Source organism: Oncorhynchus clarkii, chromosome 9, assembly GCF_045791955.1.
Source record: "Oncorhynchus clarkii lewisi isolate Uvic-CL-2024 chromosome 9, UVic_Ocla_1.0, whole genome shotgun sequence".
NCBI lineage: Eukaryota > Metazoa > Chordata > Actinopteri > Salmoniformes > Salmonidae > Oncorhynchus > Oncorhynchus clarkii.
In genome coordinates, this window is record NC_092155.1 from 64,039,363 (window position 1) to 64,059,989 (window position 20,627).

The window sequence follows — 20,627 nt, forward strand, 5'->3', positions numbered from 1 at the left end:
AACTGTTAAGTTAGTTAAGAACAAATATTTACTTATTTTATTTACAATGACGGCATATCAGCCAAACTCGGGATTACACAGGGCCAATTGTGCGCCGAACCAAGGTGTCTGTAGTGACGCCCCTAGCACTGAGATGCAGTGCCTTAGACCGCTGCGCCACTCAGGAGCCCAACTGTGTTGATCCTGGATCATCATTTAACTGTATTTTTTATTTCATTTTTTTTCACCTTTATTTAACCAGGTAGGCTAGTTGAGAACAAATTCTCATTTACATCTGAGACCTGGCCAAGATAAAGCAAAGCAGTGTGACACAAACAACAACACAGAGTTACACGTGGAATAAACAAGCGTACAGTCAATAATACAATAGAAAAATAAGAAAGTCTATATACAGTGTGTGCAAATGGCGTGAGGAGGTAAGGCAATAAATAGGCCATATTAGCGGAGTAAATACAATTTAGCAAATTAACACTGGAGTTATAGATGAGCAGATGATGATGTGCAAGTAGAAATACTGGTGTGCAAAAGAGCAGAAAAGTAAATAAAACAATATGGGGATGAGGTAGGGAGATTGGGTGGGCTATTTACAGATGGGCTATGTACAGCTGCAGCGATCGGTTAGCTGCTCAGATAGCTGATGTTTAAAGTTAGTGAGGGAAATATAAGTCTCCAGCTTCAGTAATTTTTGCAATTCGTTCCAGTCACTGGCAGCAGAGAACTGGAAGGAAAGGCGGCCAAAGGAGGTGTTGGCTTTGGGGCTGACCAGTGAGATATACCTGCTGGAGCGTGTGCTACGGGTGGGTGTTGTTATCGTGACCAGTGAGCTGAGATAAGCCGGAGCTTTACCTAGCAAAGACTTATAGATAGGTCATCTATAAGTCTATGCTAGAGGTAAGAATCTGAGAATTGAGCCAGTGGGTCTGGCGACGAATATGTAGCGAGGGCCAGCCGACAAGAGCATACAGGTCGCAGTGGTGGGTGGCATAAGGGGCGACAAAACGGATTGGTGACAAAACGGATGGCACTGTGATAGACTGCATCCAGTTTGCTGAGTAGAATATTGGAAGCTATTTTGTAGATGACATCGCCGAAGTCGAGGATCGGTAGGATGGTCAGTTTTACGAGGGTATGTTTGGTGGCGTGAGTGAAGGAGCCTTTTTTGCGAAATAGGAAGCCGATTCTAGATTTAATTTTGGATTGGAGATGTTTAATATGAGTCTGTAAGGATAGTTTACAGTCTAACCAGACACCTACGCATTTGTAGTTGTCCACATATTCTAAGTCAGAACCGTCCAGAGTAGTGATGCTAGTCGGGCGGGCAGGTGCGGGCAGCAATCGGTTGAAGAGCATGCATTTAGTTTTACTAGCATTTAAGAGCAGTTGGAGGCCAAGGAAGGAGTGTTGTATGGCATTGAAGCTCGTTTGGAGGTTGATTAACACAGTGTCCAAAGAGGGGCCAGATGTATTCAGAATGGTGTCGTCTGCATAGAGGTGGATCAGGGAATCACCCGCAGAAAGAGCGACATCGTTGATATATACAGAGAAAAGAGTCGGTCCAAGAATTGAACGTTGTGGTACACCCACAGAGACTGCCAGAGGTCCAGACAACAGGCTCTCCGATTTGACACACTGAACTCTGTCTGAGAAGTAGATGGTGAACTAGGCAAGGCAGTCATTTGAGAAACCAAGGCTGTTGAGTCTGCCGATAAGAATACGGTGATTGACAGTCGAAAGCCTTGGCCAGGTCAACAAATACGGCTGCACAGTACTGTCTTTTATTGATGGCGGTTATGATATCGTTTAGTACCTTGAGCATGGCTGAGGTGCACCCGTGACCAGCTCGGAAACCAGATTGCACAGTGGAGAAGGTACGGTGGGATTCGAAATGGTCAGTGATCTGTTTATTAACTTGGCTGTTACGTATTTGGACTGCCTGCTGTAAAGTGACTCCTGGCTCTCTCACCTCAGCACTCCGTCTTTGATGTGATGGTTGGGGGGCAGGGCTCCTCCCTCCTTCAGCCACTCCATGGTGGTCCCCAGGCCTCCTGCAGCAGAGCAGGTGAACTCCACAGCACTACCCTGGGCCTTCACCTCCACCTGAGGAGACACACGCACCGCTAGGGGCGCTACACAGACACACACACACACACACACACAGGCAGGCAGGCAAGTGCATTCACACACAGATGCACACACACATACACAATAAGGGAGTGTTTGTGTGCTTCACTGATGGTGGTTTTTATGATGACAAAAACCTTACTGTAGACAAATTTCATCAACACAGAAGCCAGGATGTGACTGGGCTTACTTACATCTGACTGTAACCTTGGCATGTGCTTCACTGGTGCCCACTTTGTTGGTGGCGACACACTTGTAAGTGCCAGTGTCTTCGGCTGTGGCCAGGTTGATCTGGAGGTCTCCTGCTTGGACGTCAGCCCTGGTGGACAGGCTGCCGTCCAGCTTGGTCCACTGGAAGAGCAGGGGGGGAGTACCATGGGCCAGGCACTGCAGTCGGATTACCTCGCCCACACGCACTGCCACGTCGTCGGGCAGGGAGGTGGCATAGGGAGGAGCTGCATCACAGAGACATGGAAGGTTAGAGATACTAAAGTGACTAGTATTAGGAATAGATGATGATGTGTGACTTGATTCAGGAAGCTGGACATTTGGAGCTAGTTCCGACTTCACAGTAAGGCCGAAATTATTATCATTTTCGAATAGTTTTTTCTTCCGATATGCCTTCTTTTTTTGGGGGGGCAGGGGGATTTTTTTTTACCCCTTTTTCTCCCCAATTTCGTGGTATCCAATTGTTTAGTAGCTACTATCTTGTCTCATCGCTATAACTCCCGTACAGGCTCGGGAGAGATGAAGGTTGAAAGCCATGCGTCCTCCGAAACACAACCCAACCAAGCCGCACTGCTTCTTAACACAGCGCCATCAAACCCGGAAGCCAGCCGCACCAATGTGTCGGAGGAATCACCGTGCACCTGGCAACCTTGGTTAGCGCGCACTGCGCAAGGCCCGCCACAGGAGTCGCTGGTGCGCGATGAGACAAGGATATCCCTACCGGCCAAACCCTCCCTCTCGGCTAGATATGCCGAGAGATGTTTGGCCTGTCATATCACAGGCTTCTGCCTACATGTATAACAGAATGGGGTTTCCCTGGTCAGTATATAGATAATCTTTGCTTCCGCAGATTTTTGGAAAGATATAGTCATGGACAACTGCAAAAGCATTGCTACAGCGCTCAACAACATTGCTGCCCTGAATTTAGTGTAGGTTGGCATTTAATGTCATGAATCTTGACTTAGAGGCATCTCTGCAGAGTCGTCACTAGCTCGTACAGCCACAAAGTCATAAAATAATTTTAAACCTAATCCTAACTTTAACCACACTGCTAACCCTAATGCCTAACCCTAACCTTTAATTTTGCTCAGTTTTGCCTCTAGGGCAAGATTCATGACAATAAAGGTCAACCTGCAAATTTAGCAGGTGCTATCGACAAAGCTCAGTTGGAGAAAGTTTAAATAGAGAGATTACTTTCTGCTGACTCATATGCATTTACATGGGTGGGGCTAAGGCTTAAGAGGGCGTGAAAGATGCTGAATGGGCGTAAACAAAGAAGAGGTCTCCAGCAAGTGTGAACATTCAGCAAAATCTTTCAAGGGCTTTTTTTCATACTTGTCCCCTGAGTGGTTTTCCCATGTTTCATCTACAGTTGATAGATTTTTAAGCTATAAATCTATATTTTTTTTAAACGTAAAAGCAAATCACTAAATTAGACTTAAGCTCGCATAGAGATGTGAGGTCACATTTATGCATGGTGAGACGTGATTCATGAGCTGTGTCATTGAGTTTTACTGGTGTTAATAATCTATATAAGTCTCCACAATATTTCTGTTCAGACTGGAACCAGCAGTGATGAAACCCTAACCTGGACCCAGATCTCTTTGGTTCCAGATTTGTATAGCCAACACGATCACGATTAACAGGAGTTGGTTAAGAATTACAAAAGATTTGGGACCAGGCTAATAAAATCTGTTTATCAGACTCACTCTCCACATCCAGCATGATGGTGACCTCTGTGGTGCCCATGTTGTTGGTGGCGTTACAGATGTACTCTCCAGAGTCTGCCCGGCCAACACTGGGCAGGACTAGGGTGTTGTCCACTACCTTATGTCTCCAGGGAAGAGGGGCACGCAGCTTAGACCATGTGATCTTAGGGGAGGGGAATCCTTGGGAGGGAGGGAAATCACAATATCACTGTGTAAAAAGGACTTAAGTGAATGTAAATTATTTGTAATGCCAGTTGTATGGTCTTAGCAAAGATGAGGTGTCTATGACATGAAGTTCCTCTCAACTCTCATTTGTAGGATGTATTGGATGTATGTCTCTGTAATAACAAGTATCAATACAATCAAAACCTGGGAACTCTGTTATCTTTGCTTCAATAATCGTTAGTGTAATTTGGAAGTGCATCAGTTACCGTGAGCATCACATCTCAGTGTGGTGGTCTGTCCCTCCACCACCACCATAAGGGGTTCTGGCACAGAGGCACGTGGCGAGGTGGGCACCTGGGCACCCCCTTCCACGATCACTTCCACCCTGGTCTCGGTGGTTCCCTCGTTGTTGCGGGCCGTGCACACGTAGGTGCCACTGTCTTCTGGACGGGCCACTAGGACCTGGGAGGGGAAGACCGTGTCGTGTCTTTTGGACTATCATTAATGTGAAGACTGTTATATTATCAAATCATTTCTCTAGGTGTAATTATTACGTGATTAAACTAATCTAATTAGTAAATTACTAAACATGAATTAACTAGGAAGCCGGTGCACCACGGGAAAATGTTGTTTAAAGAGTTACTATTTCCTGAATTTAACTCTCTTATTTTCATATCTTATTGATTACAGTCACTTATTCATGTATTACCTCATCAGTCATATTCTGAATTGCCAATTGGCTTAATTATTTATTTACTAACTAACTAAATAATCACACAGAAGAACATAAACACACACAGGATAGGTTATACATATAGAGCTGGCGGGATTTTCTATGCACCAGCAGAAGAGAGATGCTACGTCTGGTAAGACGAGGGGTGGGGGTGTGTGTCTTTTTGTCAATAACAGCTGGTGCGAGATGCCTAATATTAAAGAAGTCTTGAGGTATTGCTCGCCTGAGGTAGAGTACCTTATGATAAGCTGTAGACCACACTATCTACCTAGAGTGTTCTCATCTATATCACTCGTAGCCGTCTATTTACCACCACAGACCGATGCTGGCACTAAGACCACACTCAACCAACTCTATAAGGCCATAAGCAAACAATACAATTCTCATCCAGAAGTGAAACTCCTAGTGGCCGGGGACGTTAATGCAGGGAGACTTAACTTACCAAGTTTTTACCAGCATGTCACATGTGCAACCAGAGGAAAAAAAACTCTAGACCACCGTTACCCCACACACAGAGATGCATACAAAGCTTTCCCCCGCCCTTCATTTGGCAAATCTGACCATAATTATATCCTCCTGATTCCTGCTTACAAGCAAAAACTACAGCAGGAAGTACCAGTGACTCGCTCAATATAGAAGTAGTCAGATGACGCCAATGCTACGCTACAGGACAGTTTTGCTAGAACAGACTGGAATATGTTCTGGGATTCATCCAATGACATTGAGGAGTATACCACCTCAGTCATCGGCTTCATCAATAAGCGCATCAATGACATCGTCCCTACAGTGACCGCACGTACGTATCCCAACCAGAAGCCATGGAAACAGGCAACAGCTGCATCGAGCTAAAGGCTAGAGCTGCCACTTTCAAGGAGCGGGACACTAATCTGGATGCTTATAAGAAATCCCGTTATTCCCTCAGACGAACCATCAAACAAGCAAAGCATCAATACAGGGTTAAGATTGAATCCTACTACACCGGCTCTGACGCTCGTCGGATGTGGCAGGGCTTGAAAACTATTACGGACTACAAAGGGAAAGGCAGACGCGAGCTGCCCAGTGACGTGAGCCTACCAGACGAGCTAAATACCTTTTATGCTCGCTTCGAGGCAAGCAACACTGAAGCATGCATGAGAGCACCAGCTTTCTGGATGACTGTGTGATAACGCTCTCGGTAGCTGACGTGAGTAAGACCTTTAAACAGGTCAACATTCATAAAGCCGCAGGGCCAGATGGATTACAAGGACGTGTACTCACAGCATGCGAGGACCCATTGGCAAGTGTTTTCACTGACATTTTGAACCTCTCCCTGACTGAGTCTGTAGTACCTACATGTTTCAAGCAGACCACCATAGTCCCTGTGCCCAAGAAAGTGAAGGTAACCTGCCTAAATGATTACCGCTCTGTACCACTCAGGTCGGTAGCCATGAAGTGCTTTGAAAGGCTGGTCATGGCTCACATCAACAGCATCCTCCCGGTTACCCTAGACCCACTTCAATTCGCATACTGCCCTAACAGATCCACAGATGACGCAATCTCATTCACACTCCACACTGCCCTTTCCCACCTGGACAAAGGGAACACCTATGTGAGAATGTTGTTCATTGACTACAGCTAGGAGTTCAACACCATAGTGCCCACAAATCTCATCACTAAGCTAAGGACCCTGTGACTAAACACCTCCCTCTGCAACTGGATCCTGGACTTCCTGACGGGCCGCCCGCAGGTGGTAAGGGAAGGCAACAACACGTCTGCCACACTGATCCTCAACACTGGGGCCCCTCAGGGGTGTGTACTTAGTCCCCACCTGTACTCCCTGTTCACCCACGACTACGTGGCCAAACATGACTCCAACAACATCATTAAGCTTGCTGACGACACAACAGTGGTGGGCCTGATCACCGACAACGATGAGGCAGCCTATAGGGTGGAGGTCAGAGAACTGGCAGTGTGGTGCCAGGAACACAACCTCTCCCTCAATGTGAGCAAGACAAAGGAGCTGATCGTGGACTACAAAGGGGCTGTAGTGGAGCGGGTCGAGAGTTTCAAGTTCCTTGGTGTCCACATCACCAATGAACTATCATGGTCCTAACACACCAAGACAGTTGTGAAGACGGTACAACAAAACCTTTTCCCCCTCAGGAGACTGAAACGATTTGGCATATGTCCCCAGACCCTCAAAAGGTTATGCGGCGGTACACTCGAGAGCATCCTGACCGGTTGCCTCACCGCCTGGTATGGCAACTGCTTGGCATCTGACTGCAAGGCACTACAGAGGGTAGTGCGTACGGCCCAGTACATCACTGGGGCCAAGCTTCCTGCCATCCAGGACAGGATATAATAGGCGGTGTCAGAGGAAAGCCCATAAAGTTGTCAGAGACTCTAGTCACCCAAGTCATAGATTGTTTTCTCTGCTACTGCACGGCAAGAAGTACAGGAGCGCCAAGACTAAGACCAAAAGGCTCCTTAACCTTTTGTGACTAGGGGGCAGTATTTTCATTTTTGGAAAAATAATGTTCCCAAAGTAAACGGGCTATTTTGTCAGGACAAGATGCTAGAATATGCCTATAATTGACATCTTAGGATAGAAAACACTCTAAAGTTTCCAAAACTGTAAAAATATTGTCTGTGAGTATAACAGAGCTAATATTGCAGGCGAAAGATTGAGAAAAATCCAATCAGGAAGGGACTCTTATTTAGAAAGCGTCCCTATTGAGCAGTGAATGAGATATCAACCAGATTCCTTTTTCTATGGCTTCCCTAATGTGTCTAGTGTCACAATACATAGTTTCAGGCTTTTATTTAGAAAAATGAGCCTGAACGACAACATTGCGTCAGTGGTCAGCTGGAGGCTCTCAGAGTGTTTTGTGCATAAAAGACAAATGCGGCCATTGTTTCTCTCTTTCCTACTAAGAAGCCACCTGTCCCGGTTGATATATTAGCGAAAAACACCTTGAGGATTGATTATAAAAAACGTTTGCCATGTTTCTGTCGATATTATGGATCTAATTTGGAATATTTTTTGGCGTTGTCGTGACCGCGGTTTCCGGTGGATTTCTTAACCAAACGTGAAGTACAAACGGAGGTGTTTTGGCTATAAAAATAATCTTTATGGGATAAAATGAACATTTGCTGTTTAACTGGGAGTCTCGTGAGTGAAAACATCCGAAGCTCATCAAAGGTAAACAATTTAATTTGATTGCTTTTCTGATTTTTGTGACCAAGCTGCCTGCTGCCAGCTAGGCATAATGCTATGCTAGGCTATCGATAAACTTACACAAATGCTTGTCTTGCTTTGGCTGTAAAGCATAATTTCAAAATCTGAGATGACAGGGTGATTAACAAAAGGCTAAGCTGTGTCTCAATATATTTCACTTGTGATTTCATGAATATGAATATTTTCTAGTAATATCCGTTGCGTTATGCTAATTAGTGTTAGTTGATGACAATTCTCCCGGATCCGGGAGAGGGAGTTCCAAGAGGTTTTAAGACTTCATATGAAAAACAATTCTCTCATTTAGAAGGCTAACATCACATTACATCTTCTCACTAATAGTTTTATATTTAATCATATATGTTTCCCCACATTTGGATGTGACCCTGACAGCTGGAAAATATATAAATTAAGGGATACTGTTATGTTGTCCTATCGTCTTTAGTTACATCACAAATTATTAACAAATTCGACAGGATTGTTCTTTAAATACCCCAGGACCATTCCAAATGTTTGGAATACAGAAATACTGTTGAAAGTCTCTCTCTGTGTCCCACAGTCACACATTCCAATCTCAATACTACAGACCCAGAAGCAGAGTATTTACGACCATCATAAAACTATGGAGAGAGGGAGGGGGGGGGGGGGGGGGGGGCTATGATCCTCCCCCAAGGGCCGTCATGACAACAGCTTTACTGCATTTGCCCATCATAGAATAAATAGCACACCCTATGTAATATATCTTAGCACAAAAATGTATTACATCCTAACACTAGGGCTGGTTACTCATACACAGATTAAGCCTGGTTTTTAGAGCAAGAAGCACATTGAATTAAGAATCTAGGCTTAATCTTTGTTTAGAAAACCTTTATACATACATACACATACATTTCACTTGTAATTTAGTAGACACTCTTATCCAGAGAAATTAGGGTTAAGTGCCTTGCTCAGATTTTTCACCTAGTCACCTAGTCGGAACCAGCGACCTGTCAGTTACTTGTTCAAAGCTCTTAACCTCTTTGATCTCTAGGGGCGCTATTTCATTTTTGGATAAAAAACGTTCCCGTTTTAAGCGCGATATTTTGTCACGAAAAGATGCTCGACTATGCATATTCTTGACAGTTTTTGAAAGAAAACACTCTGAAGTTTCAGAATCTGCAAAGATATTGTCTGTAAGTGCCCCAGAACTCATTCTACAGGCGAAACCAAGATGATGCATCAACCAGGAAATGAGCAGAATTTCTGAAGCTCTGTTTTCCATTGTCTCCTTATATGGCTGTGATTGCGCAAGGAATGAGCCTACACTTTCTGTCGTTCCCCCAAAGTGTTAGCAGCATTGTGACGTATTTGTAGGCATATCATTGGAAGATTGACCATAAGAGACTACATTTTCCAAGTGTCCGCCTGGTGTCCCTGCGTCGAAATTGGAGCGTAAAGCCAGGTGCAATTATTTTTCCATTTGAGAGCAAGGAGAAACCAGGCTTCCACGAAGGATATATCATTGAAGAGATATGTGGAAAAACACCTTGAGGATTGATTCTAAACCACGTTTGCCATGTTTCAGTCGATATTATGGAGTTAATTTGGAAAAAAGTTCGCGTTTTGAGGGCTCAATTTTCGTTTTTTTTTTTTTTTTTTTTTTTTTTTTTTTTGGTAGCCAAATGTGATGTACAAAACGGAGCTATTTCTAATACACAAAGGATCTTTTTGGAAAAACGGAGCATCTGCTATCTAACTGAGAGTCTCCTCATTGAAAACATCAGAAGTTCTTCAAAGGTAAGTTATTTTATTTGAAGGCTTTACTTGTTTTTGTGATAGTTGCCTGCTAAATGCTAACGCTAATGCTAACGCTAATGCTAACGCTAAATGCTACGCTAGCTAGCTACTGTTACACAAATGATTGTTTTCCTATGGTTGAAAAGCACATTTTGAAAATCTGAGATGACAGTGTTGTTAACAAAAGGCTAAGCTTGAGAGCTAGCATATTTATTTCATTTCATTTGCGATTTTCATGAATAGTTAACGTTGCGTTATGGTAATGAGCTTAGGTCTATAAATAGAATCCCGGATCCGGGTTTGGTCGTCGCAACAGGTTAACCACTAGGCTACCTTTCGCCTGTACAGTACAAAAGCTCAGTAAAAATGAACACAGATCCAGTATAGTACCTGCATGACAGCGTTGGACTCCATGGGCACAGGACTACTCAGCATGGTCTTGCGGGCGTTGTCCAGCCTGTGCCATGTGACAGATGGCCGTGGCTCCCCGGAGGCCTGGCACTCCAGATTGATGGGTTCACCCACCTTGACTCGCACGGGCCCCTGAGGGGTGACAGTCGCTACGGGAGACTCTGGAAGGAAGGATGACATCACCCAAATAAACAACCTTTCCTTTACCATGACAACCACCAAGGGGGGCCCTTAGTTCATCGACAGAGAGTAGCTGCTCATACCGAACCACACCATAAACATCAACAGCATATATGTGTGTGTGTATGTGTATGTGTGTGTGTGTGTGACTACACCATACCTCTGACAATCAGAGAGACCAGGCTCTGGGTGATTCCAAACAAGTTGCTAGCCACACAGCGGTAGGTGCCCTGGTTGCTAGGGCGGGCATCAGTGATGATGAGGACAGAGCCGTAATGGTCAATCTTCACATTGTCTACAGAATGACAGGTTTTATAGGGAATACTTTAGTCTGTCAAGTACATCTCTTACAAGCAGCAACTGCGTGTGTTAAATTAAAAACGTAGCTAAAAATGAAAGAACAGTAATTGGATACAGACGATATGTTGTCATTACTGAATGTATTGCAGGTAGTTTGCGTGTGTGGATAATGACATGATTCTGACATCTGACAAGAATCTGACTAAATGCCTTTCTGCTGTATGGAATTTAATTGAATGATTCAGTATCCTCCAGTTGGAGAGTAACAGTGCAACAGTATGTGTGTGGGGGGGAGGAGCCTCACCAGGAAGGGGCTGGTTGTTGGACAGTTTCCACTCCAGGCGAACGGGCTGGGCTCCACTGTAGACCCTACACTTGAAGCTGGCTGACTCTCCCTTTCGCACCGCTGCACTGTGGGGCTCAATGGAGATGATAGGGGTCTGCAGGCCTGCTCCAGGGAACACACACCACCTCAAACATTACAACAGGACAATGTTTCCTCTGCTCACTCAAGTTCTAATCCTACAACATTTACAAGAGGGTGTACTGTAAGTACAAGATCATGATACTTTAGGTCTATGGCCTCCATTGGAAGCATTGGAATTTAGAAGCAAATACAAACCATGACAAACCAGAAACCCAGGAAGGTTTGAACCAGGATGAGATCATGGCACAGTGTGGAAAAGTAAAGCATACGCTCTTGAGGTCACTTTAAGGAGGGTTGGAATTAAACACAACTGGAAAAGTAATACTGTACATGACGAAAGGCCACAAAATAAATTACACAGATGTTCCTACTGCGTCGGACTGCTTCACCACCATCCCCAGTGATATCAGTAGAGAGGATAGTTAAAATGTCAAGCCAGTGGACTGTCACAGAGAGAATAGCTTGCTGACTTACGAGAGGAGGTGGCTGTGACTGAGACAGAGACTGAGGCCTGACGGACAGGTGTACCAGGCGCTGCCTCCGCACGACAGATATACTCCCCAGAGTCATCTGGGCTGGCAGAGAGGATACGCAGCTGGGTACCCAGAACCTGTTAGGCACAATGGGAATTATCCTGCTGAATATTCCGCTGAAATAAACAGTCTTCATTAAAGGGATAGTGCGACGTGTTGGCAATGATTTTGTTCTACTTCCCCAGAGTCAGATGAACTCATGGATACCATTTTTATGTCTCTGCTTTCAGTTTTAATGAAGTTGAAGGTTGTTTCTGATGCAATTTATAACTAGCGTTAGCACAATGACTGGAAGTCTGCAGAACCAACTAGCATGCTAGCTAGCAAAATGTCCCACTATCCCTTCAATAGATTTTTTCATAGAGATTTGACTAGCTGAGAATCCTAAACAGTAATGATACCATATCATCATGTGGCTACAGTACATTTACATGAACAGTTGGAAGCATTTGTATGTTAGAGGTAAGGTCCCAAAGTTCCTGGGTTTTCAGAAATCCATGTTGGGAACTTTGGAAAAACCAAAACCTGGGAATTTTGGTAAAGTTTCCAGAATTGTTCAACCCTAGTAAGAGAACATGTGTATATTCCAACCTGGTGATTGGCAGACAGGCGTCCACTAGACCTCCTCCAGGTGACAGCAGGTGGGGGGTTACCAGGGACAAAACAGTTAAGGTCCAGAGACTGTCCCTCCTGGACGTCAGCTATGGAGGGCTGGATGGTGATGGCTGATGAGATGGTGTCTCCTCCTATTGCTACACAACCACAAACACAGGACACAGACATTTACTAATGTTAAATTACTATCAACACACAGCGGCAGCAAGCTCTGGGGTACAATTACCTGGGTCATGCCCATTAAGGAGAAAACATTTTGAAACAGATTAAAACATTGACGTAATCTGAACTATCTTTCCAATTTACGTTGCGAAACTTTTTAAAACGAGTGCCCTACTGAACATGACCCTGGAGTGAACTCTCACCTCTATTGACAGTAACCTCGATGCGAGCCTCTGAGGACCCTATGGAGTTGGTTCCGACACACAGGTAGGTGCCAGAGTCAGAGGACTTGATGTTGGGGATGAGAAGGGTGCCAATGTCTGTACGCTCCATACGGGTCTAGAGAGGGCACAGCAACAAGCATGGAGAGGGATGAAGAATATGTCACAATGGCCTTAGACACAATGCACCACTGTGGTACGAGCTACACGACAATGTGCATGACAATGATAATGCCTCTACCTAAACCCAATACAAAAACATCATACATACAGCAGATTTCTTACCTCTGGACCAACACCTACTGTTTAAACATTGTATAACCACTGTGTAAACCCACAAAGGTGCGAACAACAGACACACTTGATATCATTTCAAATCAATACCAACAAAAGCACAGCAGGGTGGATCTTCAGCATATACAGTATATAGCATTGTTAAATGGTGTGTGCGTTGTAACAATGTTTGTGTTATGATCATTAAAAATGGCTTTTCAGTTATTGCTGTGATTTGCATTAAATAAAACAATAAAATCTAACCAATTCATCGTTGGTTGAAGAGAAAAGTAATGTTTAGGTATATCAACATTACTATAATGATTTCACAGTTAAAAATGTTAATTTGACAACAAATAATGATCACTATTGAAACAGTTACCAATGACATACAGTAGGATACACTACAGTAGTTTGTCATACACTACAGTAGGATACACTACAGTAGGTAGTCATAATCTACAGTAGGATACACTACAGTAGGGAACACTACAGTAGGTAGTCATACACTACAGCAGGATACACTACAGTAGCATACACTACAGTAGGGTACACTACAGTAGGATACAATACAGTAGGATACACTACAGTAGGATACACTACAGTAGGATAAACTGCAGTAGGTAGTCATACACTACAGCAGGATACATTACAGTAGCATACAGTACAGTAGGTATAGTAGCACATGTTATTGTATACTTTTGTATACTTAAAATCATTGTTGTTGAGTTGTTAAAATGATTCAGTACAATGATGACAGGACTAGGAAACTGTTAGGGAATTGACATATTAGACATAGTGCTTTGAGCCAATACAATGCTTTCAAGCAATACTACAAAGCTCCTCTGTACAGTCTGAAATCCCTGGTAATGCATTACAGATGTTTATTCATACTTACAACCACTCACTAAATCAAGGCTAAACAACTACTTTACACTTGAACTATAATGGACAGAGTGGACCTTAATATAATTTACAACCTTACAACTATACAGTATTACAACCATCAAAGTGAACAGTGGCCAGTGTTACAGCTGAGAATAGAGTACACCTAAAGACATTATTTAAAGGGGTGTGTCTAGACTCTAGAGAGATAATTTAAAGGGGTGTGTCTGGAGAGAGAATTTAAAGGGGTGTGGCTGGGCTGGGTGGATTACAGTTTCCTAAGGGTGGTGGTAGTGTGCCTTCCATCCGTGGACAAAGCTGCTTAGCTCCGGCCTAGTCAACCGTGAGGGCCTGGCTAAAGTGAGCAGTGGCTGAGGCAGAGCCGGCTCAATGTGTGTCTGAACCCATTCACAAGTTTTCAAAGCAACCCATTTGCTAAAGTACACAGAATTTCTGCGTGGCCGCACGGCAGAGCCCGAGTCCCCATGGGAAAAGCTGACACAACGCTGAAGCTGTCTGGGGCAGAACAAAACAGAGCCCTGAGCATCGGCTGGCGGAGGAGACATGAGGTACGGAGGGACTAACCCAAAGCCCCTCGAGGGGACAAGTGCCTGGCATGAGGAGACTATGTCCCAAATACCTAGCTACGCCCTGGGGCCTTGGCATGTACATACAGGAATAATAATAATGTGAGCAAAATGGTAAATAGTTGGTTTAGGAAACAAATATGTCAGAGATGATATGATGATGGTTAGGGCTGGGAATTGAGAGAGGCCTCACGATACGAGATTTTCACCATACTTAAGTGCCTATACCATATGTATTGCGATTCGATACTGCGATTTTATTGCGATTTGATGTTTCAAACATATTGCTCACTATATATCTGCCGCAGAGAGACAAGAGACAGCATGAAAAAACAAGTTTTGATCAGTCAGGGAAATAAAAGTGCTGAAAACATGTTGGGTCACTATTTAAAAAGCTATAGGATGAAAAACACCGGCCTATAGACAACTAGCCCTAGCTAATGCTACCTACAGTAGCCAAAACCTTTTTTACAAATCGATACCTGGAGCCAAATATAAATCCAAAAATACTATTGTGACATGTATCAATTATATACATTTTTCCCCCCATCCCTAATGATGGTGGATAAATTAGAAAATGAAGGACATGGATGGATGGAACATTTATAAGACAAAAACAACAACTAAACCATGCCATAAGAAGAGCTTCACACCCGGCTTGCTATTGTTGTTGTTGATGATGTTTTTTTTTACCAGTAATACTTAACTAATATTTCTCATGGAGACTTTGTAAGCAGCTATATGCTTGTAGTGAATTAATGGCAGTTACTGTGTGTGATGATGAATCAAAGACACGTTTGATCATGCATTTAGTTGACAGTGTGTTTAGGCAAGGTCAGTAGAGGACAACAGGTGGGAAGTAAGAGACGAGACAGATAGATAGACAGACAGACGTAAAGACAGGACAGATGGACAGACCTGCAGCTCCTCAATACGTCTCTGTAACACATCGAGACTGTTGCTTTTAAACTGATGGAAACCGTGAGAAGGAATGGCCTGAGCAAAATGTCAAGGAAAAAAGGGTGGGAATAAAAAAAGGGAGAAAGGAAACACAAGAAGGAAAAAAACAATAAAGATTGGTCAAAATACTGTACACCAGAATTCACTTTTTCACCAACACAACCCTTTCAATAGCATGGTGAGATACCAGCACTAAATACTGTATAACAGGGATGTCAAACATATGGCTTGCAGGCCGGATCCGGCTCACGGGGGGGTCCAATCCGGCCCGCAGGTGGTTTGAGTAAAATAAATAAAATAAAACCAAATCCAAACTGTGTAGAAATGGTAATTGATCTATATTCATACAGTTTCTTGACTATCCAGCTTGCTAATAATCACTAGACAGTCAGTTTTTTCCAGAAACAAGGGATAAAGGACCATTTTTGGCAAATTTGGACGGCAAGGAAATCTAACACATTTTGCAGAACTTGTTGAAGACTGAATGCGGACCCCGGGGGAAAGTGAGTTCGACACCCCTGCTGTATACAATACATACAGTGAGTGAGTTGAGAAAGTATTCATACCCCTTGACTTATTCCACATTCCTAAATTCGAAAAGGATTCAAATAATTTTTTGTTCTCCTATCTACACACAATACCCCATAATGACAAAGTGTTGGTTTTAATAATGTTTGCAAATGTATTGAAAATCAAATATAGAAATATCTTATTAACATAAGTATTCACACCCCTGAGTAAATACTTTGTAAAAGCACCTTTGGCAGCGATTACAGCTGTGAGTCTTTATGGGTAGGTCTATAAGAGCTTTTCACACCTGGATTGTAACATTTTTGCTCTGTCAAATTGGTTGCTGATCATAGCTTGCTATAGATTTTCAAGTAGATTTAAGTCAAAACTGTAACTCGGCCACTCAGGAATGATGCAATGTCATCTTAGTTAGCAACTCCAGTATATATTTGGCCTTGGCTAGACTGTAAACTCTCCTTCCAGACTCATATCAAACATCTCCAATCCAAAATCAAATCTAGAATCGGCTTTCTATTCCGCAACAAAGCCTCCTTCCCTCACGCCGCCAAACTTACCCTAGTAAAACGGACTATCCTACCGATCCTCGACTTCGGCAATGTCATCTATAAAATAGCTTCCAATACTCTACTCAGCAAATTGGATGTAGTTTATCACAATGCCATCCGTTTTGTTACCAAAGCGCCTTATACCACCCACCACTGCGACCTGTATGCTTTAGTTGGCTGGCCCTCGCTACATATTTGTCTCCAGACCCACTGGCTCCAGGTCATCTATAAGTCTATGCTAGGTAAAGCTCCGCCTTATCTCAGCTCACTGGTCACGATAACAACACCCACCCGTAGCACACGCTCCAGCAGGTATATCTCACTGGTAACCCCCAAAGCCAACACCTCCTTTGGCCGCCTTTCCTTCCAGTTCTCTGCTGCCAGTGACTGGAACGAATTGCAAAAATCACTGAAGCTGGATACTTATATTTCCCTCACTAACTTTAAACATCAGCTATCTGAGCAGCTAACCGATCGCTGCAGCTGTACATAGCCCATCTGTAAATAGCCCACCCAATCTACCTACCTCATCCCCATATTGTTTTTATTTACTTTGCTGCTATTTTGCATACCAGTATCACTACTTACACACCATCATCTGCTCATCATCATCTGCTCATCTATCACTCCAGTGTTAATCTGCTAAATTGCAATTACTTTGCTACTATGGCCTATTTATTGCCTTACCTCCTCACGCCATTTGCACACACTGTACTTAGACTTTCTTTTTTTATATTGTGTTATTGACTGTACGCTTGTTTATTCCATGTGTAACTCTGTGTTGTTTCTGTCGCACTGCTTTGCTTTATCTTGGCCAGGTCGCAGTTGTAAATGAGAACTTGTTCTCAACTAGCTTACCTGGTTAAATAAAGGTGAAATAAAAATAAAATAAAAATTGTCCTGCTGAAAGATGAATTCATCTTCCAGTGTCTGCTGGAAAGCAGACTGAACCAGGTTTTCCTCTAGGATTTTGCCTGTGCTTAGCTCCATTCTGTTTCTTTTTTTATCCTGAATAACTCCCCAGTCCTTAACAATTAGAAGCATACCCATAACATAAAGCAGCCACCACTATGCTTGAAATTATGGAGAGTGGCACTCAGTAATGTGTTGTATTATATTTTCCCCAAACATAATACTTTGTATTCAGGACAAAATGTGAATTGCTTTGACACATTTTTTTGCTGTATTACTTTAGTGCCTTGTTGCAAACAAGATGCATGTTTTGGAATATTTTTATTCTGTACAGGCTTCCTTCTTTTCATTCTGTCAATTAGGTTAGTAATGTGGAGGAATTACAATGTTGTTGATCCATCCTCAGCTTTCTCCTATCACAACCCTTAAACTCTGTAACTGTTTTAAAGTAACCATTGGCCTCATGGAGAAATCCCTGAGTGGTTTCCTTCCTCTCTGGCAACTGAGTTAGGAAGGACACCTGTATCTTTGTAACAACTGGGTGTATTAATACACCATCCAAAGTGTAATTAATATTCAACGTCTGTATTTTTACCCATCTACCAATACCCCATCTACCCTTCTTTGCAAGGCATTGAAAACCTCCCTGGTCTTTGTGGTTGAATCTTTGTTTGAAATTCTCTGCTCGACTAAGGAACCTTCCAGATAATTGTATGTAGGGGGTACAGAGATTAACTAGTCATTAAAAAATAATGTTAAACACTATTATTGCACACAGAGTGAGTTCATGCAAGTTATTATGTGACTTGTTAAGCAAATGTTTCCTCCTGAATTTATTTAGGTTTGCCATAACAAAGTGGTTGAATACTTATTGACTCAAGACATTGTAAACATTTTGAAAAATATAATTCCACTTTGACATTATGGGGTATTGTGTGTAAGCCAGTGACAAAGAAAAATCTATTTTAAATTCAGGATGTAACACCACAAAATCGAGGGCTATAAATACATTCTTTCTGAAGGCACTCTATGTAGCTACTCTTAAGATCAGTATATATCCTAGACAGAAAGTATCAGGTAGAAAGGACCACTGTTTACCTGCGGAGGAAGTTGTCCTCCCTGTTTCTTCCAGGTGAGTCCGGGGCTGGGCGTGCCTCCAGCCCTGCAGTACAGCCTCAGCGTCTCCCCCTCATGGATGTCCACTCTCTGGGGGCTCACCTGCACGTGGGGCAGGCTGGCACCTGAAGCATTTAAACACACAGGAAGAACACAGAATATGCCCAAATGAGGTCCCAACAAGACTGGTAGACAATATGGGTTGTCACTAGTTACCACAGCCACAAAGTCAAAATGGGCAATATTGTAAAAATTCATGAAAACAAAAATGTGCTTTTTGGTCTTAATTTAAAGTTAGGGTTAGGTATAAGGTTAGCAGTGAGGTTAAGGTTAAGATTAGGTTTAAAACAGTCAAGCTGCAGAGGGGAGGACGGCTCATAATAATGTCTGGAACGGAGCGAATGGAATGGCATCAAACACATGGAAAGTAATGAGCCTGCCCTCCCCAATTAAGGTGCCTCCAACCTCCTGTGGTTTAAAATCATATTTTAAGAAGATAAATTGAAGAAGTAAATACTTTGTGGATGTGGTAACTAGTGACGAACAACAATATTGGGCATATTCACAGTTGAGATAAGTACACACAACTCAGACCTCAGAGCATCCATAAATCCTTCATCGATCTCAATAGAAGACTTGCGCAACAACTTGAGTAAAGCGTGTAGATCTCAAGTAAAAATACCACCCCATGAACCTGTGACATTGGCCTGCTGTTGATGTTGAGACCCACTGTGTATGTAGAGGACAGCCCGTGCTGTGTGTTCTCCATGGGTGTTGAGGGCCTTGCAGATGTACTCCCCCTCATCCCCCCTCTCCACAGCAGGGATGGTTAGTACTCCTCCATGGACCACAGCATTGGGGCTCATTCTGTTACCAGGACCTCCACCTAGAAACACATAAGATTATCCCCCCCCTTTGTCAGTTATGACATTATACAGTGTGAATGTATACTTCTATAAACAGCTATTCAAATACAAGATTATAACAGGGTGTTATACATGCGAATGAATGTGTTCCTAATTGACTTAGCCAGCAATTGACTAAACTAATTGACTGGCTTAGTTTATGCTGTAGGTGTACCGCTAGCTACAGCCTTCCTTACCGAACCACTCGATGGCAGGGGTAGGGTTGCCAGTCACAGTACAGCGGAACTCAGCGCGGCCTCCTTGCTGGATGGTCAGGACAGGTGGAGTGGCGGTAGCCACTGGCTCGGCCCCCTCGGCAGCTACAATAAGTCAGAGAACAGTTAAACAGACCCCAAAGTATGGGGCGTTTGTGTTCACAAAGGGCAGGGGCTTTTCTGCAGAAAGGGGCTTTAACATTTTGCGGGTATTAATGGCTAACAGACACAGGAGGTTGGTGGCACCTTAATTGGGGAGGACGAGCTTGTAGCAAGGGCTGGAGCGGAATAGGTGGAATGGTATCAAATACATCAAACGCATGGTTTCCATGTGTTTGATGCCATTCCATTTACTGCTACCAGACCAGTACTTTACAGAATCAAGTGACATCAGTTTAGTGTTCATGTTGGCTGTAGATCAGCAGGGCTGGGTCCTGACTCACTCAGGCCAAGACTGTGTCTATGTGTCAATGTTAATGAGGGAGGGCAGAGAGAGGGTGGCGGGACAGGGCTGGGTACGTGGCCTACGCCTAGAAATGACCCCTTGGCAGCCAGGGCCCTCTGTGCAGCCGACACAGATGAGAGGTGGCAGGTTTGCATTGGCAGGGCACATGGCTCTCTGGGCACAGCTCTCTGTGCCAGCTTGGCTGGCCGCTGATCCCCAGCCACATTGAATCCCATCTGATCCCAGGGCGACAGAGCAAAATAAAGCCCCCTTTCAGCGTCCAGGGTGGACTATAAGGCTATCTAAGCTCCGAGATAAGCCCTGGTCTGGGTCTGGGACTCACTGACCTGAGAGAGACTGACTATATTTCATCATCTTTGTTTTCTGAGAGGCTGGGCACTGACTAGTACACTTTCTCAAATTGATCTAATGATTTGTCTCAATATTGTCTGAACTGT

The 20,627-nt window shown here is 43.6% G+C and overlaps 1 protein-coding gene across 25 annotated transcripts in view; it reads right to left on the reverse strand.

Annotated features, from left to right (window-relative positions):
- LOC139416728 (heparan sulfate proteoglycan 2) overlaps positions 1 to 20,627 on the reverse strand; it is a 190,475-nt gene that overhangs the window by 29,702 nt on the left and 140,146 nt on the right. For 19 of the 25 annotated variants that reach the window (XM_071165745.1, XM_071165742.1, XM_071165758.1 and 16 more), the window contains 14 exons: positions 19,707 to 19,829; positions 19,299 to 19,490; positions 18,587 to 18,729; positions 15,459 to 15,536; positions 12,778 to 12,913; positions 12,389 to 12,549; positions 11,739 to 11,874; positions 11,142 to 11,285; positions 10,698 to 10,832; positions 10,337 to 10,518; positions 4,490 to 4,685; positions 4,059 to 4,238; positions 2,316 to 2,576; positions 1,964 to 2,126 (listed from right to left, as the gene is read on the reverse strand). In XM_071165745.1, the coding sequence (XP_071021846.1) occupies positions 1,964 to 2,126; positions 2,316 to 2,576; positions 4,059 to 4,238; positions 4,490 to 4,685; positions 10,337 to 10,518; positions 10,698 to 10,832; positions 11,142 to 11,285; positions 11,739 to 11,874; positions 12,389 to 12,549; positions 12,778 to 12,913; positions 15,459 to 15,536; positions 18,587 to 18,729; positions 19,299 to 19,490; positions 19,707 to 19,829 (2,230 nt within the window). The remainder of the gene's footprint in view (positions 1 to 1,963; positions 2,127 to 2,315; positions 2,577 to 4,058; positions 4,239 to 4,489; positions 4,686 to 10,336; positions 10,519 to 10,697; positions 10,833 to 11,141; positions 11,286 to 11,738; positions 11,875 to 12,388; positions 12,550 to 12,777; positions 12,914 to 15,458; positions 15,537 to 18,586; positions 18,730 to 19,298; positions 19,491 to 19,706; positions 19,830 to 20,627) is intronic. The other 6 variants (XM_071165756.1, XM_071165741.1, XM_071165736.1 and 3 more) reach the window with 3 other exon arrangements.